This window comes from Drosophila navojoa, chromosome 5, assembly GCF_054131105.1.
Source record: "Drosophila navojoa isolate 15081-1374.11 chromosome 5, UAZ_NAV_1.0, whole genome shotgun sequence".
NCBI classification, from domain to species: domain Eukaryota; kingdom Metazoa; phylum Arthropoda; class Insecta; order Diptera; family Drosophilidae; genus Drosophila; species Drosophila navojoa.
This window is the reverse complement of record NC_142893.1, coordinates 24,624,516-24,640,197: the sequence shown is the minus strand read 5'-3', so window position 1 is coordinate 24,640,197 and position 15,682 is coordinate 24,624,516. Positions and strand designations below refer to the sequence as shown.

At 40.1% G+C, this 15,682-nt stretch overlaps 1 protein-coding gene across 1 annotated transcript in view; it reads right to left on the bottom strand.

Moving 5' to 3' along the window:
- ths (thisbe) overlaps positions 1 to 15,041 on the bottom strand; it is a 92,442-nt gene extending 77,401 nt beyond the window's left edge. Inside the window, exon 1 of the mRNA XM_089261447.1 lies at positions 14,852 to 15,041. Coding sequence (XP_089117573.1) covers positions 14,852 to 14,853 — 2 coding nt within the window. The 5' untranslated portion in view covers positions 14,854 to 15,041. The remainder of the gene's footprint in view (positions 1 to 14,851) is intronic.
- Between the last annotated feature and the right edge of the window lie 641 nt (positions 15,042 to 15,682).

Sequence of the window (15,682 nt, the reverse complement as noted above, 5' to 3'; positions counted from 1 at the left end):
ATGCACATACATATACACATACACATGCATCTGCACGCACGTATAAAAACGCGCTCTGCTAACTGCACAGTAAGCAGCGACTGAGCTTGAGCTGCGATGCAGTGTGGGCAATATGATGAGAATTTGTTTGTGGAATAATTTAATTTCTAGACGTACATTAATTTAATTAATTAATTAAACTTTCAGAACGTAATCATAATGTTCAAATGTATGTACATTCCAAAGCATTCTAGTATTTGAAATGCGTTTTTTACAAATTGGTTGCGAAGGGGGCGTGGTATCAAAAATCTGTAAATTACAAAATGTTTGTATTCAACATATGTATGTATATACACAGGCTGAAAATTTTTTTTAAAAAAAGGTTATCGGATGAGCTATCGAAAAAGTAATACAAACTTGTACTAAATCATCCGATAACTTTTGTATGGAGAATAATCGAAAATTGATTTTGTTTTGTAACCTCATTTCAACACATTTAGACCTGGAAAGGAATATATGAACTTTATAGATTCTGCGAATATTCCTTCCGCCCATTACATACTTTTCGCAAAACAATTATACCCAGATCTCTCACTTTCAATAGATTCAGGGTCTGAAATGCAAGTACCCTGAACCAAACCAACAAAAACGAACATTTAGTATGTCACAACGCCACTTTACTTTTCGGAATTGTGATGGCAAAACTGAAATAGATTCACTGATCAGCGCCATCTAGCAAATCTATACTAAACCAACTGTTGAGAACTCTAGCACAACAACAGCAATGTGATTCAAAGAATATGCTCGAATAAGTTTGAATGTATGTGTGCACACATTGGAAAACTGCTGTAGCTGCTGCACGTGCGTTTGTTAATTGGCTAAATATTTTTTTATTTTTCAACGTCGATTGACTTAACGTAATTAAATGAAACTTTCAGCATATGATCTACATATTCTATTGAATCAAAATAGTCTGAATATATATTAAAAACAAGTAAGAACGTTGCAGTCGGGCGCTACCGACTGCGGAATACTCATTCACAGTCCGTATACATGATGCTATGTTTACAAAGGGGCATATATTCTTATTTCAAATTTAATTTGGCTTTAAAAAAAATGTAGTACAAAACAATTATGCTTTTCGATTATACTGTAGCTTTTGGTAATTTTTATCAAGTAATCGATAATTATTATATTGATCGTGCACTTTTTGAATACAAATGTATAGTAATTTTCGTTAATAGCTTTCGGTCACACCTATTGCAGATTCATAAGCGTTTGCTTACATTACAAAAGCGCTGTTATTGTAGTTTTGTCAGATGACTCTCTGTTATTAGGTTATTGTATTTTAGCTACCAGATTGTCAACCAAGACGATAGCGTGGGTTATGTTACAGCGGCGGAGGTTCAAAGCCCCTTCAATGTTGTGTGTTTTTTTCTACATATTTCGTTTTTTATAAAATAGATACTTGTTTTATTCTTTTTCCTAATTGAAAAATTTTATAAGTTTAAATTTGTTTCTAGCCCTCATATACAATGTATGTACGCATATATGCATGTATATGTATGCACATAAGTCTGCACGCATATGTAGCATCAAGCATTCCCGCCTTTCTTATGCACGCACTCATTTGTATGTGTGTATGTATGTACACATAAATGCATACTCTAGCGTTGAAATGAGACTGATTTGTTTTTGCTTTGTTCTTGAATTTACCATCCGCTACTCTCATAACAAGAATCTTATTTTTGGATTTCATTTTAATTAGTAGGTGGTGGCGCTGTCGGCAAAGGCGCCGGGTCAAATTTGTTTTGTATTTTGACAAACATGGCTGGATGCGAGTTCAAATCCCGGGGAAACTCTTTTTTGTAAAATGCAAATTTTGTTATTTTAGCTTCTTTTATATTTTTTAAATATCTAAATTTTATTTTTAAATTTTATAAAAATCTTTCCTTCCGTGTTATCAATGCCTATTAAGCTTATTTGTATATACATGTAAATACATAGATAGCTCAAGCATATAAATGTCGCAATTTGATACTACAAATGCCGATTGCCACGCCCCTAGTGGCCGTAGACACCTCATTTTTGGCCAGTTCTTAGAAAGAGCTAACGGTAACGTAAATGCAAAATTTGAATGCTTACGCTCAAAAATGTGAAAATTACAGGGTATTTTTCGATATGCCACGCCCCCAAAGAGGCGTGACAATTATTTTTGGGGCATCGATAGAGGAGGTTACCAGTAACTCAACTATCCAAATATGACGCTTCTAGCTCTTAAACTGTAGGAGATATAAAGCTTTGCGGTTTGCCACGCCCCCCTTGGGCGGACACATATCCACTATAGCTTGTTCGACTTGGGAGGTCAACTCGCGTATATATACCAAATTTCAAGTCTCTAGCATAAATAGTGCCTAAAATATAGCCAAATTTGAAAAATCACTATATCTTCAGGTCCGATTTGCCACGTCCCTAGTAGGCGTAGACATAAAATTTTTTCATCAGTCATTATAGAATTATAGCATTAGCTCACGTGCGAAATTTCAACGTTCTAGCTTTAGAACTTTAGGAGATACAGATTTATCTGATTTGCCACGCCCCCAATAGGCGTAGATATATCCACCATAGCTTTTTGGACTTGGGGGGTCAACGCGGATCTACATACCAAATTTCAACTTTCTAGCTCTTCAACTAATATGATTTCTGGTATATCGGAAAATGCATTTTCCGATTTGCCACGCCCCTAGTGGGCGGATCGGGAAAATTTTAACACTTTATAAATCGGAGTTATACACGAGTATGTGTTCCAAATTTCATTTTCCCATTTTCAGCTTTAAGTTTATGTGTATTAAACAAAATATTAATATTAAACAAATATTAATTTATTTTATTTTCATCTGCGAGATGATATGTAAACAGATAATGCGAGATGATATATAGATCAACAAATTATTTAATTTAAACGAAACATTGTAAACAGCTCGAGAAAAAAATAATAATTAATTATTAGCTATTATTATGAAACTTTTACATATATTATATATAAAGGCCTCAATGAATTTTCCGCACTTAAAGACTGATGCAAATCAGTATGCAGTTTCTTTCAGTGGTCGCTCTCGGAATTCCATACAATGAAGTGTTGAACCGGTTGGCAGTAAACTTATATTTATATTTTCTTAAGACACTGGACACTCTGTCTCCTCGATTTGCTGATCGACTTCTATGGAATTGATATTCATACACGTCCGTAAAGTTGTCATTATGTCAGCGGGGCTGAGCAATCTACTAAACTAAAGTAAAGTTATAATCAGATAACCGCAAACAATATCAGCACAACAGCCACACATTGTAATTACAACTACAACTACAATTACAATTACAATTACAATTACAATTACAATTACAATTTAAATTACAATTCCATTTACAAAGTTGTTGTTGCCTCATAAAAATAGCAATCACATTTGCATTACATGCTTTCAGTTCAGTTATGTTCTCATCCCATTCAATTACCGATTACCCACTTGGGGTCCCCCCTTTAGTTACAGTCAATGTAAATTGATATGGTTTGTACCATTCGATTCATACTGCGCATTTTCGATTCGTAATGCCCACTAGTGGGCGGCTTGAAACTGCACCCAGGGTGTGCTCTGCCCTCGGACCTATCATCGTCGAAGGGCCATCGAGCAGCTATCTGTTAGATTGTCAATGGATATATAAACGTGCGAGCCTCATGATATATGTATACAACGCAATTTACACGTAATGCATAGCTTCAAATAAACGATCATTGGAACTGTGCTCTGTCAAGTGGTTATTGGTGACATCTAAGCACTAAAGCTATTAATTAATCGTCTTTGCGCTTTAAACAATGTTACATGATTTTTGAATTCAAAATTCAAGCACGAAAATACCATAAAAAAGAAAAGAGCTCTACTTAGGTTTTAAAGGTAAGAGTGCACACAGAGGATAATAGGAATTTAAAAGCTAGGGATAATATGGAAAGTGGAAAGATAGAGAGAGGGAGAGGATAGTATAAATAGAGATAGGTAGAGATAGAAGGAGAGGGAGAGGGAGAGGAGAGGGAGAGGGAGAGGGAGAGGGAGAGGAGAGGGAGAGGAGAGGGAGAGGGAGAGGGAGAGGGAGATGGGAGAGGGGAGGGAGAGGGAGAGTGAGGAGAGGGAGAGAGAGAGGGAGAGGGAGAGGGAGAGGGAGAGGGAGAGGGAGAGGGAGAGGGAGAGGGAGAGGGAGAGGGAGAGGGAGAGGGAGAGGGAGAGGGAGAGGGAGAGGGAGAGGGAGAGGGAGAGGGAGAGGGAGAGGGAGAGGGAGAGGGAGAGGGAGAGGGAGAGGGAGAGGGAGAGGGAGAGGGAGAGGGAGAGGGAGAGGGAGAGGGAGAGGGAGAGGGAGAGGGAGAGGGAGAGGGAGAGGGAGAGGGAGAGGAGAGGGAGAGGAGAGGGAGAGGGAGAGGGAGAGGGAGAGGGAGAGGGAGAGGGAGAGGGAGAGGGAGAGGGAGAGGGAGAGGGAGAGGGAGAGGGAGAGGGAGAGGGGAGGGAGAGGGAGAGGGAGAGGGAGAGGGAGAGGGAGAGGGAGAGGGAGAGGGAGAGGGAGAGGGAGAGGGAGAGGGAGAGGGAGAGGGAGAGGGAGAGGGAGAGGGAGAGGGAGAGGGAGAGGGAGAGGGAGAGGGAGAGAGGAGAGGAGAGGGGAGAGGGAGAGGTAGAGGGAGAGGAAGGATAGGAGAGGGAGAGGAGAGGAGAGGGAGAAGGGATGTATGAGAGGTGAGAGAGGCGTGAGGGAGAGGAGAGGGAGAGGGAGCGGGGAGAGGGATGCGGGAGAGGGAGAGGAGAGGGAGAGGGAGAGGGAGAGGGAGAGGGATAGGGAGATGGAGAGGGAGAGGGAGAGGGAGAGGGAGAGGAGAGGGAGAGGAGAGTGAGAGGGAGAGGGAGAGGGAGAGGGAGAGGGAGACTGGAGAGGAGAGTGAGAGGGAGAGGGAGTAGGGAGAGGGAGAGGGAGAGGAGAAGGTGAGGAAGGGGGAGAGGAGAGGTGAGAGGGAGAGGAGAGGGAGAGGGAGAGGGAGAGGGATAGGGAGAGGACGAGGGAGAGTGGAGAGGGAGAGGAGAGGAGAGGAAGGGATGAGGGAGAGGGAGAGGAGAGGAGAGGGAGACGGGAGAGGGAGAGGGAGAGGGAGAAGAGAGGGAGAGGGAGAGGGAGAGGGAGATGGAGAGGGAGAGGGAGAGGGAGAGTGGAGAGGGAGAGGAGGGAGAGGGGGAGGAGGGAGAGGGAGAGGAGAGGGAGAGGGAGGGAGAGGGAGAGGGAGAGGGAGAGGGAGAGGGAGAGGAGAGAGGGAGAGGGATAGGGAGAGAGAGAGGGAGAGGTAGAGGGAGATGGGAGTAGGGAGAGGGAGCGGGGGAGGAGAGGGAGAGGGAGATGGAGAGGGAGAGGAAGTGAGAGGTAGATGGAGAGGGAGATGGTGAGAGGGCGGAGGGAGAGGAGAGGGAGAGGGAGAGGATAGGTAGAGGGAGAGGGAGAGGGATAGGGAGAGGTATAGGGAGAGGGGAGGAGAGTGAGGAGGGATATGAGAGGGAGATGGGAGAGGGCAGAGGGAGAGGAGAGGGAGAGGGAGATTTATATTTATATTATATTTATATATATATTTAATAATATATTATAGATATATAATATAATTATAGAATTAATATTCACTGAGTAAATATACATATATTTATATATATATATATATATATATATATATATATATATATATATATAGGATATAGGCGATACGGCATTAGCTTGAATGATAAGATTAAGGGAAGCTTTTATTCAAATATCTTATATCTCAACTGTCCTGAAATCAGGTCGATCTTCAACTAAATAACTATATAAATGACAATATTATTTTATCCGAGTCGACTTAAACTAATCGTTATACCATTTCCATCATACTGTCTACTCTCGTTTCTGTTTTCCTGAATTTTCATTTTCAAATCAATGCTGCTTCTTTTAATTAACCACTTTTATCTAATGGCATAATTTATATACCCTGCACCCATTGAAAATGGGAAATAAGGGTATAATGGTATTGTGTAAAAGTATGTAACGGGCAGAAGGAATCATCGCAGACCCCATAAAGTATATATATTCTTGATCAAGACGACGAGCTGAGTTGATATAGCCCTGTCCGTCTGTCCGTCCGTCCATCCGTCCGTCTGTATGAGTGCGTCAATCTCAGAAGATACAAAAGCTAGAGAGCTGAAATTTGGCATCATCCGATAACTTTTTTATCGAGAATAATCGAAAAATTGATTTTGTTTTTTCAGTATCATATGAACATTATTAGACCTAGAAGCTTCAGATTTATTGTGTATACATATATACATATACATATATACATATATACATATGATGAATATAAACATTTTGTAATCAACAGATTTTGGATACTGCGCCCCTTTCGCCCCCAATTTGTAAGAAACGTATTTCCATTATTAGAGCCTTATGCTTTGGAATGTACATACATTAGAACATTATGAATACGTTCCGAAGAGATTGTATGTCTAGAAATTAAATTATTCAACAAATAAATTTTCATAATATTCCCCATACTGCAGCGCAGCTCAAAGCGCAGTCGCTGCCTACTGCGCAGTTAGCAGAGCGCGTTTTTATACGTGCATGCGGATGCATGTGTATGTATGCATATGTGCATAAAATAAGTATAGAATGATGAGAATATCAGATTGGAGGGTTCAGGGTATCTCCCAGTCGAGCAGTCTACTCTGGAGCCTCCTTAGTTGTTTTTAATTTCTTTTCGTGTCCGTTTTCCCATTCATAAGTTATTTGCCCACAGAGTTCAATGAGCTGTCTGTTATATAGCCATTTAATTGCTTCACTTAATTGTGCAATACAACAAAAACAACAACATCATCAGTAATAACAGCTGTATAATAGTTTGTTGAAGGGCGCTTCGGTTCGCACATGTTGCTCGTAATTACAGCAAACATTTAGACGCCAGTTATTATATTATACGATATTTATATGCAGTTCGCAGTGCTTTGATGCCAAGTAGTTTCCCAGCTTTCGCAGCGAGCTGGCAGCCAAGTCATGAACTCGTTTACTATTAGGAAATGCCATTGAACAACACACGCACACACACACAGAGACTCACCCACCTACACAGTTATACATAATGGAAACCCCACCCACAGTCACCCTGGCATTGAAATGTATCCATATTAATGCGCATCTAACTGTTAAATCGAGCTGTCAACCAGACCCAGTCTGAGACCATGTTACAGTACCACTCACTATTTGAGACCCACTCGCAGTCGCCCTTCCATCTCCATCCCCATCTGTTTATCAGGCACTGTCATCGCTTTTGCATTGAGTTGTCAGCGTCTGCTCTTAGCACTTTATTAAATGATAGTTTATCGAGCTGTTTACTCGGCTTTGTGTGTGCCCGATAATCGTGAAGTTGCTGTCTATGACTTGTAGTTCCCCTAAGTGCTTGTTGCACTCGCAAGTTGTGTCGGCTCGCCTAAAGTGGGGATTAGAAGGCGTGTATTACATCCGGAACAGCCTCTGGGCATGTCTCAGTTTATTGATAAGAGTAGCAAATGGGATGACTACCAAAAATATATTTAAGCTAAACGATAGCTCCTCTTACATACTTGGGTATATACAACATGTATGTATCTATAAAATTGTTGAGTAGATATAAATCTGTATATATACCATGTTTTACGTTTATCATCTTACATAGATTAATAAATGCCGTTTTCCTTTTCTTGACGACTAAAAGGATTTACTGATCGCTCTGAAATACAAAAACAGTTAGCTCTTAACCCCATAATAGCTATCATTCGACCAGTAAACGCCTTATTTGTAAATTCCGAATTCCTTCAAATAGATTAATACCAGAATGAATCCAGAATTCGCATTCACTGTTAATACGCATAATTATGCTTCAATTGGCAATTTAATTGTATCGCAAATGGGGTTGAGATTAATTCTAAAAAACAATCACGTCGGTCTCTAGAGTAAAAGCTCCAAGCACTTCAATGCCAGCAGATTGCCCTTTATATAAAGCGTAACCTAATATTACGCATATATCTGTCGAAGTTATTGTTTCTGAATTTCAAACTTAATAGATCAAATATATTTTTTTAGTATTACAGTAAAATATACTAGAAAACAAAATAAATAAAAAGAAAATCATTTGATTAATAATTAATTATTTATTCATTGGCGAGTTCCAGTCAGAGTCCCCAACTTGGTCAGAGTTGCAGTTGTTATTCATTGTGTGCCTCGTGCGTATAATTGATTTTGTGCTGGGGCATGGGCATTGTGTGGACTAGCGAGTGCCGCCTCCTTTGCCAACTCCTTTTGTTGTCATATTAATGTCAGAAGATTGCACTTGATCATGAATTGTGGAATTGTGAAAATGTGAAAACTGCGCGGAATGGCGAATTGCGTGTTTGCCACTTAACGTTTTATGCACCATTACCATAGTTAATAATGGCTTAGCTTCAATTATTCATATGATCCAATATTTATATGATATTACTAAGAACCCTCATAGTGGACGTATCGGGAAAATCTTAAAACTTAACGAAGGTATACGTAAGGATATATTCGAAATTTCAGATGGACGGATGGACATTGAAACAAATCAATAGACTAATTTAATATTCGTGAATTAGTATTATTAAACAAAAATAATTTTATTACTATCATAATTTATTTGGATGCGGCCTAACTTTCTTCACCTTGAACCTCTTTTCCATTTGGTAATATATATTAAAGTAGCTTAGGTAAACCTTGATAAACCTCTGATAAGCATTTGTACTTATTAATTTTAAACAGCGGCGAGACTTCGGCCGGGGTCCTGGCCAACTGCCTCTGACTGCTTACTGATTACACATGAGTCAACATTAAGTCGATATTTGCCTAGAATCAGAATCAGAATCAGCAATAGCGACGCTTGTTGGAAACGCATTTTAATTTGCAGTCGAGCCAGAAGATAAAAAACAAAATTATTTTCCCATGCATGTCAAAGCAAGTGTCACGGCACGCCCACAGCCTACGGCACGTTCAGCCGCCAACAAATAGTCTAAGCTAAGCAGATGCGCATCCTTTCACCCAGAGGCAGTTGCAGTTGCTGTTGCAGTAGCTTTCCCACAGTTGTTGGTGTGGCACTTGAGTGGGTCGGCCAGCAGGCGTGATAAGTGCATAAAACGTTAAGTGGCAAACACGCAATTCGCCATTCCGCGCAGTTTTCACATTTTCACAATTCCACAATTCATGATCAAGTGCAATCTTCTGACATTAATATGACAACAAAAGGAGTTGGCAAAGGAGGCGGCAGTCGCTAGTCCACACAATGCCCATGCCCCAGCACAAAATCAATTATGCGCACGAGGCACACAATGAATAACAACTGCAACTCTGACCAAGTTGGGGACTCTGACTGGAACTCGCCAATGATTGAGCATGCGACAGGCGCGCAGTGACAGGCGCTGATACAGCTGGGTCCGCAGCAGTAGCAGGGGGGAGGAGGTGGAGGAGGAGCAGCAGTAGTAGACGTTGCGCCGGCGCAGAAGCATTTGCCATGCGGCTTGATGAATGTCTGTCAAATTGCTGACACGTACGCACTCCTCCTCGTCGTCGCAGTCGTCGTCGTTGTCTCTGACATTGACACAATGTTGTGTGGCTGTGGCTCTGGCTCAATCTCAAGAGCAACATTGTTGTTGGTGCGCTGCTGGGGCAGGAAAATATTTCATGGCATTTAATTTCAACTCGCATGCTGCCTGTCATCTAATTGAGTTGTTTCGCCGCACAAATTTATCGGCATATTAATGCAGCATATTTCAAATGCCACGATGCCAAGTCGCTTGACTCACTTCCTTCTGCTACTCCGCCTCCTTCTACTCCTCATAGACAGCAGCAGCAGCAGCAGTTCCTCAGCTGCTGTGGAACATGTTTATGCAATTCGCTGGTGTGCCAAACCGTATAACTGGAGGATTGGACTACTGGCCGATGCCTCCTTGGCTTGTCTTATCAAATGATTTTATTTATGCTATGGGCGCGCATGTGTGTGCGATAATTGGATTATATACTTTCGCGGCTTAGCAGCCAACAAAGTTGTGAAAATTGTCGGGTTTTCGCTTTCTATAAAACTTGGTCGATCTTTGCTGGTGGCAGCCATGCCAACTTGTTATTGTTGTTGTTGCTGCTTCTGTTGTTGTGGTTGGCTAATGGAGTCGCCTATTGGTTTATGTTAGTGGCAACTCGACTTTGGACTAAGCACTTCAAGTTTAGCTAAAATCCAAGTCCCTGCCTCGCCTGCCATAGAAAAATAATTATCTGTGGTTTTACGATTGTTTTGTTTTTATTTTTCTCTTTCCTTCTTGATTTATTTATGTGTAAGGCTAATGGCATATAAAGTTGAGATTAACAAACAAAACTGCAGAGTGCGACCTGAAAGTTTTCCCAAAGAAATCAGCGTCAGTGTAATTTTCTCTTAAAGAAAGTTATTGCTTGTCGAAGGGAGTCGCCTGGGGATTGTTTCAAGTTAACTACATTGAAATTATTGTCAGGTCAAAAAGCACATAATCAATAATGATAAATTTTTGTATGATATAACTTTTATTTTCTTATTTTTTTTATAAAATAATTTATTATCATGAAATTGCATTTTTGTAAATGAGTCGGTCCCACATCATGTAAATAGATGATTAACTTATTGAAAAACAAATCAACAAATATTAAAGAAATTAATTTTTAAGATGAATAGTTTGAGAATCTAACAGTGTTATTATTTGCAGAACAACTCAGCTCGTCGCCTTGATAAATAAAAAAAAGTTGCTTCAGTAAGAGGTTAATTGAAGAATTTTGAGACTACGAATGGGAAATGGAATTGTGTAGAGTTTGAATTGTTTAAATAATGGTTTCAGCAAGCCTTCTGCTATACCATTCACCAAGTTGAGTCAAGATTCGAGGAGCTTTGTCTTCGAGCCGAAGCTCTACTTAAACTCAAATCGAAATCGGCTGCTGTTGCCGCCTTGTTGTAATCCGAGACACATCGAGGCAGCTCGGTGCAATACCCCACAAGAATTGAATAGCGGGCTGTGGAAAGTACAGGTCCAGTCGCTAGTGTCCATTAATATGTATGAGGCATGTCAGAAGGCAATGCCAGAACGCGTTTATCAATCGTTCGGCGCGCTCGCTCTCGAACGCTGCCATTAGCTTCCGTCACCTTAAATCGCGTTGGCTGACCCAATTAACAGGGCATTATAGAGTCGTAAGGCATAGCAGACGTGTGATGCCAGAAAATTAGCAAACTAGACAAACCCCACAGCCAGAGTTGCTGAAGGAGCTGGCGGTAGGTGGCAGTAGCCAGCGTGTCCCGTCCGCGTTTCCAGTCCCGTGCGCCACATCGCATTAAATGTGCATGAAAATGCGACTGAATTCATAAATCACAAATCACTTAGGCGAACACAGTTTGGGAACGTGAGGCGTGGAACGTAGCTGTGGATGTAAATGTCTATGGCTATTCGGCTTTTTGGCTGACGGTTTGCGGTTGTCTGTTGCCGTTTCCATTTTGAATCTGAGTTTGAGTTGGAGTTTGGATCTTGGGCTTTGGTTTGGGGGCATGGGCTTACAAATGTTCATGTTTGCGCGATAATATTGACAAATTGTGCAAACATTCGCACACAATTAATAAAGCCAGACCCACACGACCTGCGCCACCACGTCCCACGGCGCACGACCCACGGCCCACGTGCGGGCAGCGCGTGTCCGCCAAAGACAAAGCTACCGAGATCAGAGCAAGACACGACCGCGACAGAGAGACAACATAATTTCGATTCCACGCGGCACTGAAGTTGCCTACCTAAATACGAAAATCCAAGAAGCCAAAGTGTCACTCTTCATTAAGTGTCGAAGCGACACAGTGGGCCGAATCGCATGGGAAATGGAGTAAAATTAATTGATAATTTAGGCTAACGAAAAGACTTCTTATACTCTCTTACTTGCTTTTTTTTTTTAAGTTATAAAATGAGATAGATTCCCAAAAAAGGAAAATAAAATACAAATAGTAATCAAATCAAAAATATAATGAAAATTATGGATGATGCAAGTCTTCAAATATGGAAACATTTTTGTCAACTGTTGAAATTGTTGTTGAATTAAATAAATAAAATAAACTTTTACTTATATTAAACGTCATTGTCATCATATTATAAACAATGTACCAATGTAACATATTATAACTATAGTACAGTAGTAGAAGTACAGTAAGTATAAAAATTATATATATATTTTTTTTTACATTTATATAAAATTTTATTTACTTTTGTTACTTGGGGAAAAAAATCTATATTTGAGCGTTATTTTCATAAATATTATCACGGGAGATATATTTTACGTAAAAATTCAATAATGCCAACGGACTCGACCAAACGGTTTGGTTTTTGTAAAGTATGCGAGAATTTAACATGGTGATGGGTGGAATTTGTTGAATGAATCAGATTATTCAACAGTTAAAAAATAAATATATATTTATATATGTATTTATTAATGTTGAATAAACTTAAAAGTATGAAATACACCAGAGTTTATAAATAATTATGCAAAACAAATAGATAAATTCAGTGCTTTAGACAGTTATTATTAGCTTCTGGTACATCTGTAATTTTTGAGCTTTTCGACGGTGTATCAAATTCAGTTGGAAATTTTTCTGCCGTCTTTATTAGCACGAAAATATTCTTTAATTCATTTACTGAATACTAGCATGTTAAATTTTAGTTAGAAACTGTTAATAATGATGCACAGTGCTTACTGTGCGGACTGCTTCTGCAAACGCACAATGCCTAATGCAAAGTTCAGCAATCAATGCACGTTCACACAAGCTGGCGCCCACACACACACAATCCCGTAGGCTCGAAGTGGGGCTGGACCTCAGACAGGGCTTGGACTGGTGCATGGATCGGATCTGGATGGGATGGGATTGGATGGGATCGCCCACGGCAGGGCCTAGGCCGGCCAGGCAATGAGCTTGCGACTTTGCTGATTGAGTTGAGGCAGTTGCTGTTGCTGCTACTTCTGCTGGGGCTGGTGGTGCAGCAATCTAGTGGCACGCCACTTCAACGGGACAGCAGGCGCTGTGATTGATGATTGTGGCACTCGTCGTTGTCAGCTGGCCTTTGATGTGGCACCACAGCAGCAGCAGTGGCGGCAGCAGAGAACGCTTCCTTTGGCACTACTCCTTCCACTTTCGTTTTCCAACTAATTCGACAATTTATGCAGCATAACTCGTGTATTTAGACCCGAAACGTAAGCGGCTTGAGCAGTTTCGTGTCTCTTAAGCCGCTTAGCAGCCAGCCAGGAAGCTGCGACAGACATTTTGTGTTGACAAATCAATTAAATGTAAAATTTAAAGGCGCACAGTAGTACCTGAGTCGGAGTCACAGACTCAAAGTTGGAGTCCAAGTCCGAGTCCAGCAGCAGCTCAGCACGAATTAGCTCGTCTACTCGCAGGTAAACGATTGCTAACATGCAACGCAGCCCCGTGGGCTTTTGCCCAGCTGTGGTCAGGGCCTAGAACTGGCGCTTATCGAAATGCATTGATTGCCCCGGCCCGGCTGCGAGCCATGCAAATCGTAAAGTGTGAAGACAAATTGCAAGCTCCGTCGGAGGTGCAGTGGTGGCACAGCGAAGGCATCGCGGAGGCACAGGAAACTCATTGCAGTCGCCAGATAATTGCACTCGATTTGTAATTCAAGATTAAGGGCAACCCAGAGCATTCGAGTTGGCACGGCATACTCCTTAGCTAGAGGCCTGTACTTTTCGATCTTTGTTTTAATTTATGTGCACTTGACGGTTTCTCCTCTTTGCCTCAGATTATCTCAGAAAATGTGGGCCATGAGTTAAGTGATTATGTAAATTTAGCTGGCAGAGGGCGAGGGGCGGAGGAGGAGAGAGATCGCAGTATGTCAATGTCATGCCTCCTAGATGTGTATAGCCTTCAAGAGAGCTACTGGGAGAGATTGGTTAACAACTTAAAAAGCTCTCAATTTATTATTGGCAATTCAAAGTGAAACCTTAACTGAGAAATTAAGTAAGCCGTTTATAATAGAGTATGTATATTATATAAAAGAAACAGTTGTGAAACATTTTGCTACAAATTTATTTATTCATTTACTCCATAGAGAATAGGACATAGGCGAAAATTATAAACATATCACTATATAAGCTCTTTGACCTGGATTACACAACACTCGCAAAGCCAGAGCTTGATTTTAGATATTATCTGTAATCATTAGTGTTGGAGTGGTGGCGTCAACAGTAAGTACAAAGACCGGCTTGTAATTTCCTCGTCTTTATTTTTGGGAAGAAGGTTCTGTTGCTTATAAATAGTGTGTAAAACTATGTAGATCCAGAAGTGGTAATACCTGTGACAAGTGAGCGGAGAGGTGTGTGCAGAAGTACCCTGCGAACCAGTAGGAGAACTGTGGTTATGTTATTAACAGAGTGCTCTTAATAGCATAACATGGTATGGTGCGGGAGGAGCAATTCTTGTTAATGGGATCTGGCATTAACAATTAGATATTTACATGTGAGCAAGGTAAGCTGAAGTAAGCCGATTCTTATTTCGAGTTGAAATCAGAAATCGCTGAACCCAGTGAAATTTGGATATCAGAGTGGCAGACCCCATAAAAGTATATCTATTTATATTCTTGATGAAGCTATTTCGAATTAATAATTATAATGTAAAGTATATCAAGAAATAGGTTCCGCAGATAAAAGTGATATTAATTATAATAATATATCAATAACAGAAATATATAGATATAGAGAGGTTAACTGTAATACTTACATCGTATTTACTTGACCTCATTTTACCCATTTATTTTGCATCTAATTTACATTCGTATTTCGGCTACGCTTTTTTGTTAGATTCAATCCGAGCGACCATTTGATGAGCGTAACAGAATTTTCGTAGCTTTGAATGGATTTCGCCCTCGATGCAGTAGATTTGTATATATATATATATTATATAATATATATATACATATATATATATTATATAATATATATTTATATATAATATATAATAATTTCGAAAATTACTGTTCATTCATATTCGTACGATAAGATTGGCTTAATTTCGTAAATTAAGTTTTTGTTAAGTATAATATGTTACATTTATTGATTGATTTACTCAAACAAACAACTTTTTATCTTAGAATTTTGAACACTATTTGTTAAGCACTTTATTTATTGATTTATCAAATATTATTCACTCGCTACGTATAGAATTTGACCAAATAAATTTGCTTCTATTTTGCAGTTTTCTTGCATATTTTGATATCGTTAACAGTCTTTGCGAATTTGTATATTTTAAAAGTAAAAAGCTTCGGGTATACAACTGAAAATTAATAAGAATTCGGTTTCAGCTCGACTTCTATTACCGTAGCTTTATATTGAAATATTACGCATACGCCACGTGTCACCAATCGCTGCTCGATTGGGAATGAATGTGCTCTGCCAAAGTTTCCCTTTTGCCGAAACACACAGAGTTCTGGGGCGAACTTTTCTGCCAAATGTGCTTCCAAGTGTTACTTTAGGCAGCTCTGCTCAATTTGATGTTGTTATTTTTTAGGAAAAATCGTTAGGCTGAACCGAAAAACAACAAATGCTAAAAGTG